Consider the following 21,122-nt stretch of genomic DNA (forward strand, 5'->3'; position numbering starts at 1 on the left):
AATTATTATTTATTTAATACCTTTGATTAAAGGCACTAAATAAATACCCAAAATGTTTCTATAAATAATTAAGGTTTAATAATTTTAATGTGTAAAGGAAATAAAAACAATCCTATTAAAATTTATTTCACTATTTTTGGGTACTTATACCATTTACAGTGAATTAAATGGGTTGGCAGTTATTTAAATCTATTTTAAAATTGAAAACACTAAATCTTATCCGAAACCTCCCCTGGAAAACCTTTTCTACCGGCCCCTAACATATCCCTCCTCACTGGCGTGTGGGGCCAACCGGCCAGACCTCCCCTGCCCGACGCCAAAGCAGGGCGCCAGGGTGGGCAAGGCCGGCGGCTCACCGGCAGCAGCCTCGCCGATGACGGGGCCAGGCCAGGGAGCACCCCTAGGCCCTGGCGCACCCGTGGGAGGCGGCGGCCCCCTCGGAGGCGGCCTGAGCCAGGCCCTCCACAGGCGGCGGCGCCATGGCCGAAGGCCGGCCGGCTCGAGGTCCGGCGGCGGCGCAAAACACCCGGCGAAGGCGTCCTACGGCCCTACACGGCCTGGCTATGCTCTAAAGACCCCGCGAACGAAGAGAAAAGGCGGCACAGAGGAGCTCACTGGAGGAACAGGGGTAGCGGCCGAGCGGACAGGAACGGCGGCGATTCGGGCTTGTCGGCGGGGAGCTGGGAAAATGGAGTGGTGTGGGGCATCGGCGAGGTGCTGACGGGGCTCCGGGCGGGTGGAATTGCGGAGGAGTGCGGCGGAGCTGCAGGTTTGGCCGGCAGTGGTGGTGCTCGCTTGAGCTTGTGCTTGCGCGGCAAAAGAACGGCAGCCGGTGAAACGATAAGTGCGGGAACGGTAGATATTCAAGCATTCACCGCGTGCATGGAGGCCACCTCGGCGACTTGAAGGTGTGCATGGCGCGGTTGGGGTTGTTGCACTGACCAGCGGGCAGAAGTGCCGGCGGCGGCACGGCTCTGTTCTGTGCTCTTTCTGCTCTCCTTTATCTCCTCCAAACTGTCATGTTCAGGCCTCAATTGCTCAAAATTTTCCATCTCAACATGTAAAACGCTTTTAAGTAAACTTGTAGAGTAGTCTAAGTACTCCATTTGATAGATTGGCCTTCAACCGAGATGAGCACCCTAACGCTAAGATTTTGAAGCTTAAAGTTCAGCCAGAACCTTCTGTAACTGAACCTTAGTCATCAGTCTCGTCAGGTTCCAAAACAGAGATTTCTTCCCTACTTTGAGCTCAATTTAAATTGCTTAAACTCCTTCCATACAACATGAACCTTGCCTATCCTTGTTCTACAACTAACAAAGATTCCATTTTGCACATGAACTCATATATCTTTTACACTGGATTTTTCTGAAATTCACTCCTAACATTGCTAGTCAACGTTGTTTTCAAACTTGGGATTTTCTTGGCGAGAAGGCTGAAATCTCCTGATTTGCTGATTTTGGGCTTCATTTTAAATTCAAATCTTCCAGTTTATCTGGACAACAACATTTCATTTACCTTCTCCATAGTCCATATTTCACTAATGTCCAAAAACATCTGCTTACTTACAAGAGAAATTCTCGAGGAATTGGCTCCAAAGTCATGTACTCAATATCATTTTCAGATTCGCGCGTTTTCAGACGATGCTCAGTAACTTCATCAATTTCATTTTCAATTGTATGTCTGAGAGGTTTATGACTTGAATTAGACCACCAACTTCTCTCTCTTGAGTTCTAAATACTCTCAAGTCTTCATTTCATATGTTTGCCAAATTTATTCGAATTTGAAACTCCAAATTGCAAATTTGGTCGAATTCGGCTCAAATTCGACTCTGGCTCAAATTACCTTCCTTTAATCCAAACTTCACCATTAGCTTCTTAATATCATACTTAAGTTGTCATTAACACTGGGTGTTACAACAAGGTGGTGGATGACGGTTCGACTCCGACGTACGACAGTTTCACTGTCGAGTACGTCCACTTCGAGGGAGCTGGGTGAGTAGGCAGCTCTCCTTTGCCGAGCGTGCCTACCCCAGTCCCCGAACCTCCACCGACTACAACGCCTGCTACTCCGGAAGCACCACGCTCTTCAGCCGCGACTTCGGCTGCGACGAGACTCTCGCCGGCACCACCACAGCCGTTGACACCAAGTACTCCAGCACCGACGGCCACCCCTCCGGGCACGTCTACTCCGACACCAGCTCATGTCAAGCATAGCCCGGTGGAGTTCGCTACTCCACTCTCTCACGACGAGGAGCGCATCGACGCGTACCACGATGGTGAGCAGTTGCAGTACTGTACGATGGAAGACCTCCTCGGCGACCAGCCGGTGCCGGGACTGGTGCCTTACGACCTGGAGGCACAGTTGCACCTTGCGTGCGATGACAGCGAGCCTCGATCTTTCACGGAGGCTGAGAGACACGCGACATGGCGCGCCGCGATGTAGTCGGAGATGGATGAGGTTGAGAAGAACAGCACCTAGGAGCTTGCTGACCTCCCTCATGGTCACCGCGCGATCACCCTTAAGTGGGTGTTCAAGCTGAAGAGGGATGAAGCCGGAGCCATCATCAAGCACAAGGCTCGCTTGGTGGCACGCGGGTTCGTGCAGCAAGAGGGGATCGACTTCCACGATGCTTTCGCCCCCGTGGCATGGATGCAGTCCGTGCGACTCCTCCTTGCACTGGCCGCCCAGGAAGGCTGGCGTGTTCATCACATGGACGTCAAGTCGGCATTTCTTAACGGCAACTTGAAGGAGGAGGTCTACGTGCACCAGCCGCTGGGTTTTGCGATCCCCGGCAAGGAGGGCAAGGTGTTGCGCTTGCGCAAGGCCCTCTATGGCCTGCGGCAGGCACCGAGGGCGTGGAATGCCAAGTTGGATTCCAAGCTCAAAGGGATGGGCTTCGAGCAAAGCCCGCACGAGGCGGCCATCTACCGGCGGGGCAATGGAGAAAATGCCTTTCTGGTGAGTGTCTACGTCGATGACTTGGTGATCACCGGCACCAAGGATGCGGAGGTGGCAGCGTTCAAGGAAGAAACGAAGGCCACCTTCCAAATGAGTGACATGGGGCCTCTCTCCTCCTACCTGAGGATCGAGGTGCACCAGGATGACTCCAGGATCACACTTCGACAGACCACCTACGCCAAGCGCGTCGTGGAGCTAGCCGGGCTCACCGATTGCAACCCAGCTCTCACTCCGATGGAGGAGAGGCTGAAGCTGAGCCGCGATAGCACGACGGAGGAGGTAGACGCTACGCAGTACCGGCGTCTTGTGGGGAGCCTTCGCTACCTCGCCCACACATGGTTGGACTTGGCATTCTCCGTCGGCTACATCAGTCGGTTCATGCAGCGACCGATGATGGAGCACCAACAGGCCGTGAAGAGGATCGTCCGCCACGTTGCGGGGACCCTCGACCATGGTCTCTTCTACCCGAGGTGTCCCGGGGCGGCACACTTCGTTGGGTACGGCGACAGCGATCACGCCGGCAACATCGACACTAGCAAGAGCACGAGCGGGATTCTCTTCTTCCTCGGCAAGTGCCTCGTTAGCTGGCAGTCGGTCAAGCAGCAGGTGGTGGCGCTGTCCAGCTGCGAGGCCGAGTACATAGCGGCCTCCACTGCTTCGACTCAGGTGCTTTGGCTTGCTCGACTGCTCGGTGATCTCCTTGGCAGAGGCACTAGAGCGGTGGAGCTCAGGGTGGACAGCAAGTCCGCTCTGGCCCTGGCAAAGAACCCCGTTTTCCATGAGCGGAGCAAGCATATCCGGGTGAGGTACCACTTCATCTGAGGCTGCTTGGAGGAAGGAAGCATCAAGGTGAGCTACATCAACACCAAGGATCAGCTTGCGGATCTACTCACCAAGCCCCTTGGAAGGATCAAGTTCCTTGAGCTCTGTTCCAGGACCGGGATGGTCCAACTTTCCCACAAGACGATGCACAAGACTTAGGGGGAGAATGTTGGATAAGTCTTGCTGCTGATCCTAGTCTTGTTGCTGGTCCTAGTAGTGGGGCTGCAGCTACTGTGCTGCTGGTCCTAGTAGTGGGGCTGCAGCTGATGTGCTGCTGGTCCTAGTCCTGCTGCTGGTCAGTTGCTGTACTGATTGACTGGAGGACATGCAGGACAATTGTAATGACCTTGGTTAATCAGCTGAGTTAATCCTCAACCAAAGTCCTTAATTCCGCTGTCTCAGCTCTCCTGAGTTTAAGCGCTCAAAAAACTCCAGTTCCCAGTCCCGACCCTTGAAAACCCAATCCAAAACTGCCGGTTCTTTCTAAGTCCAGAGGCAGTGTTCCTTCCAATCTTGGAGCAGTGGAGAAACCCAGACTGACTGGTGGACCCGAAATCTTTCCCCGGATCTCCCGAGTTAGACGCGCCTGAGCAGCATGCGCCCGCTTCAGAGCTTCCCCACCGCGTGGCTCAACTCCTCCGACGCCCGCCGCCTCGCCCAGTCGCCGGCCGCGACAGGATGGATCAACGCGCCCTCCTCCCCAATCACAGTGGAAGCCCCCTGCAACCCTTTCTGCCTTGCCTCGTCTCGCTCGCGCCCTCGCCGGCCGTGCCAAGGTGCCCCGTCGCCACCGTGGCAGAGTTTTGTCGCTGCTGCGTCAGACCACCTCGCGACCCGCGCCCATCATCTCATCGGATCCCCGGCTGCAAGCCCCGATGCCTTTCGATTTTTTTCCGCCCCTCCGCAGTCGCGCCGCCCACGAGCTCACTCCATGACGATACCTCCCTCGCCAACCCCGACTCCGGATGCGACAGCTCCTTTTTCCACCTCGCCAGTAAAATGCCCCGGCAAGCCGCTGTTTCGCGCTTGCCCGTGCCGCCGCTCGCCCTGTCACTTCGCCTGCTGCAACCTTGCTGGCAGCGCCTTTCTCCCTGTCACACGCCAGTCAAATCCGCCGCTCGACACGACCAGACCACGCGCGCCTCCGCCATATCTAAATCCCGGCAAAGCCGCGCCTGCGCCGGCCTTTTCTCCAGTGCCCAATAGCCGAAGATTCTATCTCCAAGGCTCTGTTCCGCCGCCCATCGCCGCTCAATCGCCGCCATGGCAGCGCACTTCATCTTTTCTCTTCCCGGTCTTCGTGCTGCTCGAAATCTCTCTCTTCCGTGCAGCTATAAAAGCGAATACCAGAGTCCCACCGGAGTTCCTTCGTCATCACTGTTTTGCCGCCCATCCTCTAAGCGCACTTGAGCACTCCCGCTGAGCTCTTGAGAAGTTCCCCTCTCCGCTCAAACCCGCTTCTCCTCAATCCACCCAGTCGTCTGCTCCTCTGCGCTGTGCGAGAGCTTCCTTGTTGCCCACAAGAAGCACCGTCGCCGCCGGAGCACCGTCAAACCTCGCCGCCGCCCAAGCCTTAGTGCTTAAGTCCTTCAGCCCAAGTCTGTTCCTTCCCGACCCCAAACCTTCACCAGTAGACCTGAAGGTAAGCTGCCGACCCCTTTTCCAGTTCGCCCGACCCCTTTTTCCGTCTCACCTGACCCTGTCTGTTTCGCCGACTTTTTATCCACCTCGCCCGAGGGCTCGGCTGTATCTTTTTCCTTGATCCGAGGATATCTGTGTAAAATATTGGGGACTTCTCTGTGTTAAGTATAAGGACCCCGGCACAGTTATTCCTTAACTTTAAGGGTCAGATTACAAGTTTACCCCCACCCGACCCTTTTATCCTGTTCTCCACCAACTAAAGTTGAACACCCCCACCTTTTCTGTAGCTTTACTACAAGTGTCCGGGCTTTAACTTGCAAGTGTTGTTGAAATAACCGTCTAAGTGCTAACTCCTGCATTTGCATTCGTGTAGAGTTACATCTCGCCGACGGCACCTACGAGCTACACCCGGCGCCTGAAGACGGAGCTATAGCAGAGCCGCCAATCCCAGAAGCCGAAGTTGCAACCGCTGAAGACCAGTTCCCCTCCCCTCCGCTTGAAGGCAAGCCCCGGAGCATGAACTCATCTTTCCAAACTTGCACATGCCTTCCTTCTCACGATTGTGCATTTACGTATAGGAGTTGTTTGCAACCATAGATGCATGCCATAGTTCCTTTGAACTGAACACTAGTCTGTTGGGTCGAGTAGTTGCAATGCTTAATAGGACTCGGTAAAAGTCGAGTGATTCCCTTTCACTCGCGAGTTATAGGAGTTGGTTGTTCTTTTTCTGGTTACAACTATAAGGACAATGGACGGGGCAGGGTTATGGTTAACTCTTTTGGTGGTCGGCTGGTCGCCTCGTCTGTTTATTGAATCTGTTAAGGCCCGACAGTGGTGGTGTTCGTGATCGAGTGTTTGAAAGTACTAACTCATACCCATTATGGGATGGGGAAACCTAGTACCTGATTGAACCTAACCGTGAGCGGTTCGATCCACTGTCTCTGGAACAAAGTTCCTCTACGGCCGCACATGGTGGCAAGTGTGGTCACAGAACGGCAGAGGCCGGGTCTGTGGAACCTTGCACCAAGGGAAGTGGACCCGACACGGGTTAGGGAATTGATGGGAAAGGACGACACAGGAAGTGACCCTCGGTGGTGCGTGGATGTCATGAGGTTAGGTTCACCATGCATGGTTAAAGAACTCGAATCGATTCATCTGCCTCTCACAGTTTGAGACTGCTTGATCGCAATGCTACACTGAGTAATGAAGGAGTCTGATGATGACATGGTCTTGATGTTGAGTTTATATACATAAAGTTGGATCTATGCTTGCTTAGTGTAAGTTGCAAATGTAGACTGGTTGATGAACTTAGAATCTAAGCTAAAACTTGAAAGCAAGGACCTAACATAGTAGCTTTTGGCAAACAAAACCCCTCAGCCAAAGAGCCTTGCATGTCTAGACGTGGTGGTGTAGTTTTGCCCACCGGACGGTTAAGTCTTGTTGAGCTTAGCAGCTCAGCCTTGTTTGTGGCTCTCTTTTCAGGTGAAGTTGAAACTTCAGAGCTTGCTGCTAGCACTTGGCCGCCCCAGCTTCCTCCTAGGTGGACGGTCGAGTGGGATCCTTCCTCGGACAGCGGGGAATGGGATCATTGATGTCCTGGCTGGCCTCACCAGGGATATCCGACCCCGACGATTAGCTTCCGCTATGTTTTACCTTCTGTTGTTTCCTTTCTAACTTGTGAAACTCTGATTTTTAACCAAGGTGTCATGAATTGTTAATCAAATGGTGGATCCGTTATATTCTTTGGAACCACTCACCTTCGTGTGAGCTATGCTAATTTGGTCTTGTTAAGTGGTTAAATCGGATGAAATCCGACGACCCATCGAGTTAACTTGATTAAGGCATGAGTATCGCGTGTCAAGCGATTTAACCGTGCTTTAGTTAAGTTAATCCGAGGTGTTCCACCACAACAGTGGGGCTGCAGCATATGCTTGCTGCAGCACCACTTTGTTGACTACTTTTAAGGTAGGACAGTCCTAGGCATCTTAGACTAGCATATGCCTTGATGCTTGGCTGGTTGGCTGCTAGGCCAGCTATAAATATGTATCCCCAACCCTTGGTTGGACATGGTATTATAGAAAGAAAATCCAAAAAATTGCCCCAACTCTTCCTAGTGCCATCCTCTCGATGAGAGTTACAGTTCAGGTTCTAACAAATGCTAATGGGGTCACTGTCTGGTTAATTGGAAGAAATGCTTGCTGCCTAAAAACCTAGGTGATTTGGGTATTTTGGACCTTGAGCTATTCAGCAGGGCATTGAGACTGAAATGGCTTTGGTTTGAATGGAAGGATCCTAAGAGACCTTGGGTTGGTTCTTCAACACCGTGTGACAACACAGACAGGCAACTGTTCAGGGTCAGCACTACTGTCACTGTGGGTAATGGAGCATATGCAAAATTTTGGCACTGCAGCTGGTTAGATGGAAGGGCTCCCATGGACATTGCACCTAGCTTATACAAGTTGGCTTGGAGAAAGCAAAGGACTGTACAGGAAGATATCACAAACCATAATTGGACGTGTGGGCTTTGGCGCATGACATCTTTTCGAGAAATGGTCGCGTTCGTTAACTTGTGGGAAATGGTGCAGGATGTCCAGTTAAATGATCAGGATGACTCCATACGGTGGCGTTGGACAGCAGATGGGTCATACAATGCTAAATCGGCGTATAATGCGCAGCTGCAGGGAACTTTCTCAACTGGGCAACATGATAATGTATGGAGAGCTTATGCTGAAGGAAAAATAAAATTCTTTGCTTGGCTGCTTCTCTAAAAGAAAATCCGCACAGCTGACAAAATGATAGCTAGAAACTGGACATGTTCAGACATCTGTCTCCTGTGTGACCAAGTACCTGAAACTGCAGCTCATATTTGTATACAGTGCTGCTTTTCAAAGGAAATTTGGTTGCTAGTCTGCAATTGGATGGGCTGGGGTGCAGGCTTCGTATCAGGCACTGAAGATGACATTCAGGAATGGTGGAGAACAACATTGACGCCACTACAAGCAGCGAAGATCGGTAGCGGCTATATGGATGTACGTCACATGGAACATTTGGAAGGAGAGAAATCGCAGGATCTTTGAAAAAAAAAACAATGCGTTCAGATCAAGTTTTCGGCCGCATACAACATGATATCATTCTTCGACGACGGGCGTGTGGCACTCCGAGAAGATCTGCTTCCACCTTAATGTCTCCATGCTTTCCGGTTTCCTCTGTGTGTATGAGAGTAATTGTTCACCATGTAATAGCTATGTAATTTTCAGACCAGACTAGTCTCCTCTTAAATGCAAGGCAATGCTTCTGCCAATGTTTCGAAGAAAAATAAACAATGGAGGAGAAAAATAAACAATGGAGGCTACTCGCTGCTCTTCTCTTCTGGAAGCAAATTATTCAGTCTATGGGTAGACTTGCAGTGCCGCACCGTTATGTCCGTAACTTGCTGTCCGCCCCTTTTCCGAAAAATTAAATAAAAAGGAATGATCAGGAATGTAGGATTAGCACTAAAAACGCATTAACTTTCTTCGGTGGTGCAGAAACCTTATGCGAAACAACTATCCAAACTTGACACTCCGTAGTGCATGCGTTTTCTTCTTACAACAACTCTACAAGCAGAAGCTTAAATGGCTGAAATCGTGACCTGAGTAGTGATCCACTTACTGACATACCAATGACGATCAATGCTGTGCACAAGTTCAGTTCAGAGACGCGGTTCAAAGACTGCTCTATATATATGCTTCTTCTAAAAAAAAACGGACTGCTCTATGCTGGAACCCCAAATATCTCAGAGACCAAGAAGAAAGTAGAGGCAGCCTGCCTGTCCAGTTCAGTTGTTAACTTGTCATTGATAGGATAACATAGATGCACAGGAAGACTTTTTGTTCCCGTGGAAAACTAGTGCATACAGCTTTGTGAAGCCGGTCCAAGCACGGCGACAGTTGATTAGCTCATGTCTTGATGATGGTCAGCAAAGGCGAGCCGGGCCTTGGAATTTCGCTTTGGTCGCTGACGTTGCACGGCGACGCTTCTTCCCACTCCTTTCCTTCCCTGCACAGTACCAGCTGCTCACCTATGTATCACGAGACGTGTGGTGGGATGGGCACTTGGCAATCTCTGTGGGAGTGGGTCAGTGGGAGACCAGTCAACGGTCCATGCGATGCTATTTAATCATTTGCTAACGTTCTAGAAGCAGCAGTTAATTGGCGCGGAAAACTATTTTGTCGCTGCGTCGTCGCTCTACTACACACTTTGTAGATATAAGTTTCATGATTACATAGTGGAAGTCTACACTGAAAGATAATGTCTTGGTCTTCCTTCTACTCTACACAGTAGGGAGATGTTGACATGAATACCGCCAGCACGTGCACAAGCCTACACCGACGACTGCGATGGACGGACAAGGATACATGCGGGGAATGAGAATCAGCAATTAAAATAGAGGTTTCAGTACTTGAACACAAGGGCTGTTTGGATCCTGGTGCTAAAGTTTGGTCCATGTCACATTAAATATTCGGAGGCTAATTAGAATAATTAAACATGAGTTAATTATAAAACTAATTACACGGATGGAGGCTAAACGGCGAGACGAATCTATTAAGCCTAATTAATCCAATTAATTAGGCTTAATAGATTCGTCTTGCCGTTTAGCCTCCATCCGTGCAATGGGTTTTGTAAATAGTCTATGTTTAATACTCCTAATTAGTATATAAACATTCGATGTAACGGGTGCTAAAATTTAACAGGGAACCAAACATCCCTAAAGTAAATCTCAATGTGTCCTGAGGTCCCTTCTTCTAAATTTGTTTGCTCGGCCAGCAGGACGACCACGAAGAATAGGGGCCAGGAGCACAATTGTCTCGTGTCGAGGAAAGGTACCTGTGGCATAAAATAACTGGAGTACAGGGGTGTTTGGCTCCCACATGCTAAACTTTAGCACCTGTCACATCGAATGTTTGATAATAATTAGAAGTATTAAACATAGTCTAACTATAAAACTAATTACATAGATAGAGTCTAATTCGTGAGACGAATCTATTAAGCCTAATTAGTTCATGATTTGATAATGTAGTGCTATATTAACCATTTGCTAATGATGAATTAATTAGTTTTAACCATTTGATAATGATGGATTAATTAGCTTTAATAGATTCGTCTCGCGAATTAAACTAGGGGTTCTACAACTAATTTTATAATTAACTTATATTTAGTCCTCTAATTAGCATCCGAATATTCGATGCAATACGTGTTAAAGTTTATAATAGCGATCGTGATGCAGCACACGAATAAGCACGTGTGGTAGTATGCCAGACGCAGTATCGTCCTTTCCATTTTCGCTTTCTGTTTGTCGAGGACTGGCCATGTAGTATTCTCAGTCAAAGCGTCAAACAACCAAACAGGGACCCACTACAACCTCATCTTGGACTTTTCCGTTTGACTCGCTTTGGCTCGCCGCCTCGCTGTGTCCGTGAGATCGTGACCTCGAGCTGACGCGGCGCGCCAAGTTCTAGTGCAGTGGGTCCAAGTGTCAGGGGACGCACTGAAACGCACACATAGCACGAGCACGCCAATGTAAAAACGTCGTTCCATGCGGCAGCGGTAGTCGACAACGACTTGATTTGACACGTATAACGACTAAAAACACCAATAATTTTAACCAGTGAGCTAACTGGGAAATTGGAACGATGAATTTGCGACACCCACTGGACTGAGAGCTACTGATTGGTCTGTTGGTCATTTGAATTTCGGACCATCGTTTGCTGTCGCTAGTGATCGACCAACACCTAGCTGCAGCGGAATAGTCTGCTTTCAGCCAAGCGATAAACACGTTGCTAAGTTCGGTGAGTAGTTTAGCAGCCACATCGAATAAAATCATTCTCGAACATATCCGATCCCTTTCAAACAAAGCTGAATTTTGACCCGTCTAAACACCGAAGAAAACAACGTGCAACCGCCACTATCAAATGACACCAGCGAACCTCAACTCTGAAGCTTCCAAGCAACCATCACCCCCGCTAATCACCAAAAAGGGACAGAATAATTAACGCAAAAGGCTGCCGTCACCGTGCCCCGTTCCGGCGTTCCCACTACATAACAAGGCGCCCGCGCACGCTCCAGGGTTCACACCGCATCACACGGTCCGCGATGGCAGCCAACCACCACCGCACCTGAAACGCACGGCGGCGCGCGGCGGAACCAGCCCAAAGACCATGGCACGGTCGTCGCCGCCCGGCCACGCCTGGCACCGCGTCCTGCCCCTGGCGTGCGCCTGCCTCGCCCTGCTGGCGTGCCTCCTCCCGCGCCACGCCGCGGCGCAGCAGGCCGACGACGGCGACGAGGCGCGGCTGCTCCTCCGTATCAAGAGCGCATGGGGCGACCCGGCGGCGCTCGCGTCGTGGACCGCCGCGGCCGGGGCCTCCCCGCACTGCAACTGGACCTACGTGTCCTGCGACGCGAGCGGCCGGGTCGCGTCGCTGGCCCTCCCCAACGTGACCCTGTCCGGCGCCGTCCCCGACGACATCGGTGGGCTCACCGCCCTCACGGCGCTCGACCTCTCCAACACCAGCGTCGGCGGCGGCTTCCCGGCGTTCCTCTACAGCTGCACCGGCATCGCGCGGATCGACCTCTCCAACAACCGGCTCGCCGGGGGGCTCCCGGCCGACATCGGCCGGCTCGGGGGCAACCTGACTTACCTCGCCTTGGACCACAACAGCTTCACCGGCACGATACCGGCGGCGGTGTCCAAGCTCAAGAACCTGACGTACCTCGCTCTCAACGAGAACCAGCTCACCGGCACGATCCCGCCGGAGCTCGGTGACCTGATTAGCCTCGAGGCGCTCAAGCTCGAGAGCAATCCGTTCGATGCCGGCATGCTGCCGGAGTCGTTCAAAAGCTTGACGAAGCTAACCACTGTCTGGCTGGCGAATTGCAGCCTCGGTGGTGAATTCCCGAATTACGTCACGCAGATGCCGGGGATGCAGTGGCTCGACCTGTCGACGAACAGATTCACCGGAAACATACCACCCGGGATTTGGAACCTCCAAAAGCTGCAGTACTTGTATCTTTTCGCCAACAACCTCACCGGCGACATTGGCAACAATGGCAAGATCGGGGCAACAGAATTGGTAGATGTCGACCTGTCCATGAACCAGCTGAGTGGAACCATCTCGGAAAGCTTTGGAAGCTTGCTGAAACTGAGATACTTGAACTTGCACCAGAACAATCTCACCGGCGAGATACCAGCGAGTATTGCCCGGCTACCGTCCTTGGAGTTCTTGTGGCTGTGGGACAACAGCCTCAGTGGAGAGCTCCCGGCGGAGCTCGGAAAGCAGACGCCGTTGCTGAGAGACATCCAGATCGACAGCAACAACTTTGTCGGGCCAATTCCGGAAGGAATCTGCAGCAACCAACGGTTGTTGGTGCTCACCGCCTCCGATAACCAGCTTAACGGCTCAATCCCGTCCAGTCTTGCCAGCTGCCCCACTCTCATATGGCTTCAGCTCCAAGATAACGAGTTGTCCGGTGAGGTGCCGGCCGCACTGTGGACGGTGCCCAAGCTTTTGACCCTGTTCTTGCAGAACAATGGACAGCTGAGCGGAACCCTGCCGGAGAACCTGTACTGGAACATATCGAGGCTTTCGATCGACAACAACCGGTTCACTGGACGGATTCCGGCGAAGGCGGCTAAGCTCCAAAAGTTTCATGCCAGCAACAATCTCTTCTCCGGTGACATACCAGCGGGGTTTGCTGCTGGGATGCCACTGCTGCAGGAGCTGGACCTGTCGGCGAACCAGCTCTCTGGGGCAATCCCAGAGAGCATGGCGTTGCTCAGTGCCGTGTCGCAGATGAACTTGAGCCATAACCAGCTCACCGGCGAGATTCCGGCCGGGTTGGGCTCCATACCGGTGCTCAACCTGCTGGACCTTTCGTCGAACCAGCTTTCCGGTGCCATACCGGTGTCGCTGGCATCGCTGAGGTCCAGCCAGCTTAACCTGTCGTCCAACCAGCTCAGCGGCGAGGTCCCGGCGGCGCTGGCAAACCCCGCCAACGACCAGAGCTTCTTGGGCAACCCGGGTCTCTGCGCCGCCGCGTCGTTGGTCGGGAGCCTCAAGGGCGTGCGCTCGTGCGGGGCCCAGCCAACCGACCATGTCTCGCCGAGCCTCCGTGCGGGCCTCCTCGCCGCGGGAGTGGCGCTCGTCGCCCTCATCGCGGCGCTCGCCGTCTTCGTCGTCTGCGACATCAGGAGGCGGAAGCGGCGGCTCGCGCAGGCCGAAGAGCCCTGGAAGCTCACCCCGTTCCAGCCCCTGGACTTCGGCGAGGCCGCCGTGGCGCGCGGGCTCGCCGACGAGAACCTCATCGGCAAGGGCGGCTCGGGCCGCGTGTACCGCGTCGCGTACACCAGCCGGAGCAGCGGCAGCGCGGGGGGCACTGTGGCCGTGAAGCGCATCTGGACCGGCGGGAAGGTGGACAAGGGCCAGGAGAGCGCGTTCGCGGCGGAGGTGGACGTCCTCGGCCACATCCGCCACAGCAACATCGTGAAGCTCCTCTGCTGCCTTTCCCGCGCGGAGACAAAGCTCCTCGTCTACGAGTTCATGGAGAACGGCAGCCTGGACAAGTGGCTGCACGGCCAGAAATGGATGGCCGGGAGCGTGATGGCGAGGGCCCCGTCGGTCCGGCGAGCGCCACTGGACTGGCCGACGAGGGTCAGGGTGGCCGTCGGTGCCGCGCGCGGGCTGTGCTACATGCACCACGAGTGCTCGCCGCCGATCGTGCACCGAGACGTCAAGTCCAGCAACATCTTGCTCGACTCGGACCTCAACGCCAAGGTCGCCGACTTCGGCCTCGCGAGGATACTGGTCGAGACCGGCAAGGCCGACACGGTGTCCGCCGTCGCCGGATCGTTCGGTTACATGGCTCCCGGTACGTGTCTGTCTCGTGATCGTCTCGCTGATCCTGAATGCCAATTTCTTTCTAGTGGCAGGCACGTCAACTTATTTTTGTCACGTTCGTTCGTGCAGAGTGCGCGTACTCGAGGAAGGTGAACGAGAAGGTCGACGTGTACAGCTTCGGGGTGGTTCTGCTTGAGCTGACCACAGGCAGGGAGGCCAACGACGGCGGCGAGCACGGGTCCCTGGCCGACTGGGCGTGGCGGCACCTGCAGTCCGGCAGAAGAATCGCCGACGCCGCGGACAAGTGCATTAGGGACGCCGGGTACGGTGACGACGTCGAGGCCGTCTTCAAGCTCGGGATCATATGCACCGGCCGCCAGCCGTCGACGCGGCCGACGATGAAGGACGTGCTGCAGATACTGCAGCGGTGCGAGCAGGCGCACCAGAGAGCCGCGGACGAGAAGGTCGCCGCCGACTACGACGCCGCCCCGCTCCTGCAGGTGCAGGTGCGAGGAGGCAGCCGACGGAAACAGCTCTCCGATGCCAGAGTGATGGACGATGGCAGCGAGGGTGGTTTCGACTGCAACGTCTGAAGAAAAGCAGAATGAGCAGATGGCTGTAGGAACCCTGACCACCTCAGGTTAGGATCTAGGACGGGTACACTAGCAGCCTTGTGTGCAGTCTTAGGAGAGCATACCAAAGGATAGGCACAGCTCACCACAAGCCAAGTAGCCAACAACACTGATGGACAATGCCACAGTGGCAGTGCCATCCTATAGGTGCCAGTAGCTATGTAACTGCAAAGTATAATTTTGAAGCCATGAAATATGCACTATAACTGCAAAATATACAACTCAGTCATATATTTGAGGAAGCAGTGAAGAGAACACATGGTTAAATTCGTTCGTGTCCTCCTCTTTTATTGCCAACACAAAACGGTTAAAAAATTTGATTGGTTTACAACACCATACAAGGGGAAAGAATGGGCAGAACACGAATGGCATTGTCCAACCTCCATTTCCATGCTCCTGCCGTCCAAACATTTATGCCATTAGAGAACCTCCAAACTCACTCTATACTAGCTATATCCCGCTGCAGAGAACTTGAGTGCGTCCGCAGAATATCCAAGAAAGGAAGCCGAAAATTTCCCCGAGGAGAGCCCGGAATATTAGGAATGTTTGAAGGGAAAAAAAGAAAAATGAGAAGCTACACTCAAAGTTTGATCCACGCTTGATTTCAAGACTAATCGGCCTCAGCATACTGGGAGTGTGAGGCTGCAAGAAGAGCAGCTCCAATGCCAGAGCCATCGTTGGCCAGCTTGGCAACCACGGAGGAGGAGGCCTCTTCACCGAGCAAGTCTGTAAGAGTTGTTTCTACGCAGCTGCTGAACTTCTTGTAATGTTCATAGAGCCCACCATCCAAAGCAATGACGGTCCTTGGCATTTTACTGCCATTGCTTGGTACTTTGTCCCGGCCTATCTTCTTCAGGATGCTGTATATACCAGCAGCGGCTAACCGTGCCCCACGCTCTGCAACAAGGTCGCAGATGTGTCGAGTAATGTATCTTACTTCCAGGGAAGTATCCGCGACCTAAACATGAGATAAAATATTTCATAAGTGATCAATAGTCACTGAATCTTTGTGAACCAAATTGGCACAAACAAGCCATACCCCCACAATATCCTTCAGCTTAGCTCCCAGAATTTTGAGGTCATGTGAGGAGTCATGATGCATGGCTGACATATCTGGTGTCCTGTGATACCAAAATTAATGTGTTCATAAAACTCGTTCTCTACAAGCATAAAATTCAGAAGTCTAATGTACTAAGCATAAAGTAGAACAGAAGAAATGTCACAAATACTATATTACTATTGGCACGGGGACTTCTACTTCATCATATTGCGAATATGCTATAAAGCCCAATCCATTTATCTAACAATCTTAGGAGTCATTCAAGGTGAATTTTTTATTTGACTCCAGACAAATAATTTATTAGCCTTGAAATAACAAAGCTATCCATGAAGCAAGGTGTATCTAGCCACACAATTTCTCATGCCATCCAGCTAGTTATTCAATATTTGCAGCATATCAAAGACCAAGTATAGAATTGCAACAGCTTATAATGAGACAGAGAGTTGACTATAAATATTCTGTCATGTCACCTTCTTTGGATTACTTATTGATGTGACATGTAGCTTGACAAGAGATGCAACTTCCCTGTCTATTCAAGTATGACTTTATTGCCACAAACTAAAAAATATCATGGGAAAAGACGCCAAACTCTTGATGTCAGATGTGTTAACATTCAATGTAGATGATCATGGAAGTCAAGAAAACTTTTAACCAGCTGGGTGGCCAATGAAAGAAAGAAAAACTGATTTTTCCATACCAGGAAACAGGCATGGACAGTTTGGTGACAATAGATCAAGAAAGCATACCTCAGTACAAATGGCTGCTCCAGCTTAGATGGTACAACATCCCCAAACAGGGAAGCGTCATGCGCCAACTTCAGTAAAATTCTTCGCACAATCTCTCCTAGATACATGCCGGAAATCAATTTTTCGTATATCTGTCAGAAAGCATATACAAGTCAGCCACATATATTCACACAGTTTGCCTAAAGAAAGAAAAAGGGAAAGTAAACGACCAGGCTGACAATACCTGTTCTCCAGGGTTCAAACTTTCGAAGTCCATGGCTTTATCGTATTCTGAAAGAGGAAGCTTGTCGGATTTGAAGCTCCCCCATTCCGTATTAATTACCTAAAAGCACCCACAATAATTTCAAGGTTACTACATGTTTCTCATGTGGGGTGAATTCTACAACAGTGAAATACAGTGCATATAATGGTTCCATAACTTTGTTATTCCCAGTAATAAGGAATTCGAGAACTAACCATGTTCCCAGATTTAGGAAGTAACCCAGTCCATTTAGGAATTGCATTTGCATGCTCCACATATGCTGCATTTGTACCAGTGCCCAATATTACAGCTGCGACTACATCGTTATCCATATATCTTCCACCAGCCAATGTGCCAACCGTATCATTAACCTACAAAATATCAATACTCAGTCTAAATATTAGAATTTAAAAAGTATCTGAAAGAAAATTTTTGCATCATTCACCATTTTTTACATTTGTCAACAGGAAAAACAGCTAAAATAAACTTAGCATCACGAATTTACCATATGAAGAAACTAGCAATGTTTTCAACACAATGATGTTGTGCAAAATTTGAATAAAACCTATAGTTACTTACCAACGCCGTAACTTTCATATCTAGCCCCTGCCTCTCCATGGCCTTGCTCAACTCAGACACAACATCTTCACCAACCTGATTCCAAGGCAATAAAATATCCAAATCAAACAATTGTTTTATTAAAGGACACTTGACAACTAACACAGACATCATTCAACAGATAGACATGATATTCTTTTAGAGTCTAAGAAATGTCCTTCCAAGATAACATCAATTTACTTTTAAGAGAAAAATTGTTTGATCATAATCTATATGGAAAGCAAAAAGAGCCGAGCAGGTAAGTTTGTTTAAAGGTAAGTAATTCAACATGAATCACATTAAAATAAAGATAACAATCAAACATCAAGCTGGCATATCTGCTACAAAATTCTAGTGTAACTGAAATCATGTCCCTCCAGAAATGAGGAAATGCCCAAGTTTCTACTTTGTATTAAACCAAATTCTATACTAGAAAAATGTAGGAAAAACTACGTATTATATCTTTGCAGAAGGCCAACGTGGTCATGACTTCAAGCACTCTAACCTGGTGGTAGACACAAAGATATATGGGTACCCTTAGAATTGGGTTTAACAAGGAAATATTCAATAGAAATTCATGTACTATTAAGAAATCTCACTTCAATCCCAGCTTACAAAACTACAGATTCATGTACTATTAAGAAATCTCACTTCAATCCCAGCTTACAAAACTACAGAAAGGTGTTCGATTGATGGGGTTATGTAAAAGTATTTTACCATGCCATTGACGGAAAAGCCCTTTGTCCACTTGATGAGTGTTCCTGATGATATTGATGTTTGGTTCACTGGGAAGGAAAAGGTGAAACCAAGTTCTCTCTGCCGACCCTCTGGGAGGTGGAAATCTTCACCTTCAGTGTCGACAAATTTAGCCAATGCAGCAGCAATAAAATCGAATAGTTCCTGCATCGATAATTCAAGATACATAAAGCAAGCAGCGACAATAACGTACAACTTTAAGAAAATAAAAACAGAATATGAGTACTCACCAAGGAAGTCCCGACCATCAGATGTGGTGGAATGGAAACCTCCTCATACTGTTGTTTGACAACACGTTTCTCCCTTCCTCCTAGTTGGACTCGCAGCACACGGAAGTTTGTGCCTCCAAGATCCAGTGCGTAAAACAGTCCATGTTCATCTCTGCAGAAGCAGGACCTAGATGATTAATGAATGAAGTGCAACACGAGTGTTGGAGTTAATATTCTGCACCCATGAGTGGATTGCCAGTGGATTGCCTGAACAAACTGGTGGTGAAAGAATCATTATACTTAATAACCTTCATCTCTCTGAACATGACTGTGACAATTTGACTACAAATACAGATATTGCTTCTTGAGAGCATAATGATTCTACCAATTTATTGCACCAGATAAGTTCAGTTAGTGGATATAATAATTGGTCAAACTGCTAAAAGAAACTACAAGGCACGACGACCACAAATATTCACATTTCTACAGAACAAATATAGATGGAGTGGGAGTAAATCTAATATATATGTGCCCATAAACTAGCAGTTAAGCATCAACGCCCACAATTGCATTGCAAACAGCCAAACACCATACCCAACTCGTCAAAATTCCATCTTGTTTGACGTACCAAAACCGGTGCCTTCTCAAGGATTTCTGTGACAGCGGAGTTGTAACTAGCGATCTACGAGGCCACACACATCGAAAGCTCATGCATCAACGATAATCCACAGTTTAGCAGATGAGTCACGAAGAACCAAAGGAAGATCAGGTAGGAGGGGACTATCCCCAATGCCGCTTAATCACGACAAGCGCAACCTCTCCGTAAAAATCACAACAAAATCGCGGATCTCCACCCATTTACCAAAAGTCAGCCCATTCTAACCAAAACAAGGAAAAAAAATCCCCGCGCTTATGCGATCAATAACGCACGTCCAGTCCAGATCACGTCCGTAAGCTACCTTTCCCGAGAAGCCGGCATCTCTGCGATCAGCACAGATCAAAGCCCAAACGAAAGGAAAGGAAAGGAGAAAGCGGGATCAGATCGGAGAAAAGCCCTTTACCCGGTGGGGAGATTGTCGACGTAGCTGATGAGCATCTTGAGCTGCGCGTGGATGTCCGCGCGCAGGCCGCGCTCCATCTCGGTGACCATGGCATCCGCGATGCTCCGCAGCAGCGCGGTGGGCGTGGCGAGGCTGCGCTCCACCTCCTCGATCACGGCCGCCGCCCGCCTCTTCCTGTCCGCGTCCGCGGACCCCAGCAGCTCGGCATCGCGCCGGCGCCGCCTGCGCGCCAGCACGACGGCCACACCCACGGCCGCGCACACCACCACCGCCGTGCCCACCGCCGCGGCCTTCCCCATCACTGCCGATCCCGATCCCCCACCTCGCGCCCGCGCCCTCGGATGGAGGGACCGATCCGAGCGCCGCAGGGACTCCGCGTTCCGGATCCGAGGCCAACACCCAGTGGATCACCTCTCCGTTCCTGCCCCGGCCGCGTAGGAGAAGAGGAGGATGGGGAGCCACTGGCACGGGCGTTTTTAACCGGTAGCCAACCACCCCTCGGCTTTCCGGAATTCACGGGTCCACCCTCGGATTCGGACGGCCGGGATGCGCCCGTGGTCGAGCTGGACGGGCCGGATCGGAGCGTGGGGTAAACGGATCTGGGGGGGCTGCCTGGTAGTATAGCCTCGGGGATGAGAGGATATGTGCTAATTACTGGATGGGCATGAGATTAGTTGGAGGATGGAAACAGATAAGCGATTGTTTCCGCAAGAAATGTCCCACCAAACAATCGGGTGGCCCGTCGTGCTTGCCAGTAGACAATGACTGGTGGGTCCAGGTAAGCCGAGGCCCACGCGTCAGGGGGCGTGATAGGGGTTGCGTTAGGCCGCTGAGCCCAAATCGGAAGGTAATTAGATAGGGATACAGCATTGAAAGCGGGGGATCTCATCCACGTGCACGGGCCGGGCCCAGCGGAGATTCCTGACGTGAGGACGGGATGTCTCGAGGGCCTCTTGGAGATTCGTGTGGGACGGAGCCATCCGAGCGGGCGGTTGCAGGGTCAAAGGCCGGCAAGCAACTGTCCGCGGTGGAGGAACAGCTCCTCTTCAACGATCGCTAAGGGGAAACGGGAAATAGCGTCGCGATCACCACCGACACATACGCCGTGCAGCTCTACGGCTGACGCATACGGTGATTTTTTTTTCCCCTTTTGCTGTTTCTCTTCTTTCTTGTACGCAAATTCTCCTACCGGACAAGTGGATAAGTGCAGGTACGCGAGATGAGAATGGATAATCCCGTGCAAAGTTTGAACATATCCAGATCTGTTAAAACAGCATCTTGATAAACCCGGTGAAAAGAGATCTTGATATGGAATGGAGTAGTACCAAACCAAGCTTTCCCAGAGCTTTTTTTTCTTTGCCACGAACCCCAATAGCACATACAAAACAGTAATAGGGAAGCCACAGTTCATACAAAATTTCAATTTGCCTTTGTCCACACAAGCACACAATCAAGTCATAGACTTACAACAATGGATCTCCAATCTCAATCTGGAAACGGACAAAGATACTTGGTCATATATT

General features: G+C 50.7%; 2 protein-coding genes and 1 long non-coding RNA gene across 3 annotated transcripts; 1 reads left to right on the top strand and 2 right to left on the bottom strand.

The window, feature by feature from the left end:
• Positions 1 to 8,419: 8,419 nt before the first annotated feature.
• Positions 8,420 to 9,777, bottom strand: LOC117850292 (uncharacterized). Its single transcript, XR_004639223.2, has 2 exons — positions 8,953 to 9,777; positions 8,420 to 8,864 (listed from the first exon to the last, which is right to left on the bottom strand). It is a non-coding gene; the product is annotated as an uncharacterized lncRNA (long non-coding RNA).
• Positions 9,778 to 11,512: 1,735 nt separating this feature from the next.
• On the top strand, positions 11,513 to 15,196 carry LOC117847894 (uncharacterized). The gene is made up of 2 exons (XM_034729196.2): positions 11,513 to 14,328; positions 14,427 to 15,196. The coding sequence occupies exons 1-2, from the start codon at positions 11,619 to 11,621 to the stop codon at positions 14,888 to 14,890; spliced, it is 3,174 nt and encodes a 1,057-aa protein (XP_034585087.1). The 5' UTR covers positions 11,513 to 11,618; the 3' UTR covers positions 14,891 to 15,196.
• LOC117847896 (hexokinase-5) lies at positions 15,189 to 20,174 on the bottom strand. The gene is made up of 9 exons (XM_034729197.2): positions 19,600 to 20,174; positions 18,560 to 18,710; positions 18,291 to 18,473; positions 17,556 to 17,630; positions 17,192 to 17,347; positions 16,959 to 17,057; positions 16,736 to 16,866; positions 15,969 to 16,050; positions 15,189 to 15,887 (listed from the first exon to the last, which is right to left on the bottom strand). Exons 1-9 carry the CDS (start codon positions 19,896 to 19,898, stop codon positions 15,540 to 15,542), a joined length of 1,524 nt encoding a protein of 507 aa, XP_034585088.1. The 5' UTR covers positions 19,899 to 20,174; the 3' UTR covers positions 15,189 to 15,539.
• Positions 20,175 to 21,122: the final 948 nt, after the last annotated feature.

This window comes from Setaria viridis, chromosome 3 (assembly GCF_005286985.2).
Source record: "Setaria viridis chromosome 3, Setaria_viridis_v4.0, whole genome shotgun sequence".
NCBI lineage: Eukaryota > Viridiplantae > Streptophyta > Magnoliopsida > Poales > Poaceae > Setaria > Setaria viridis.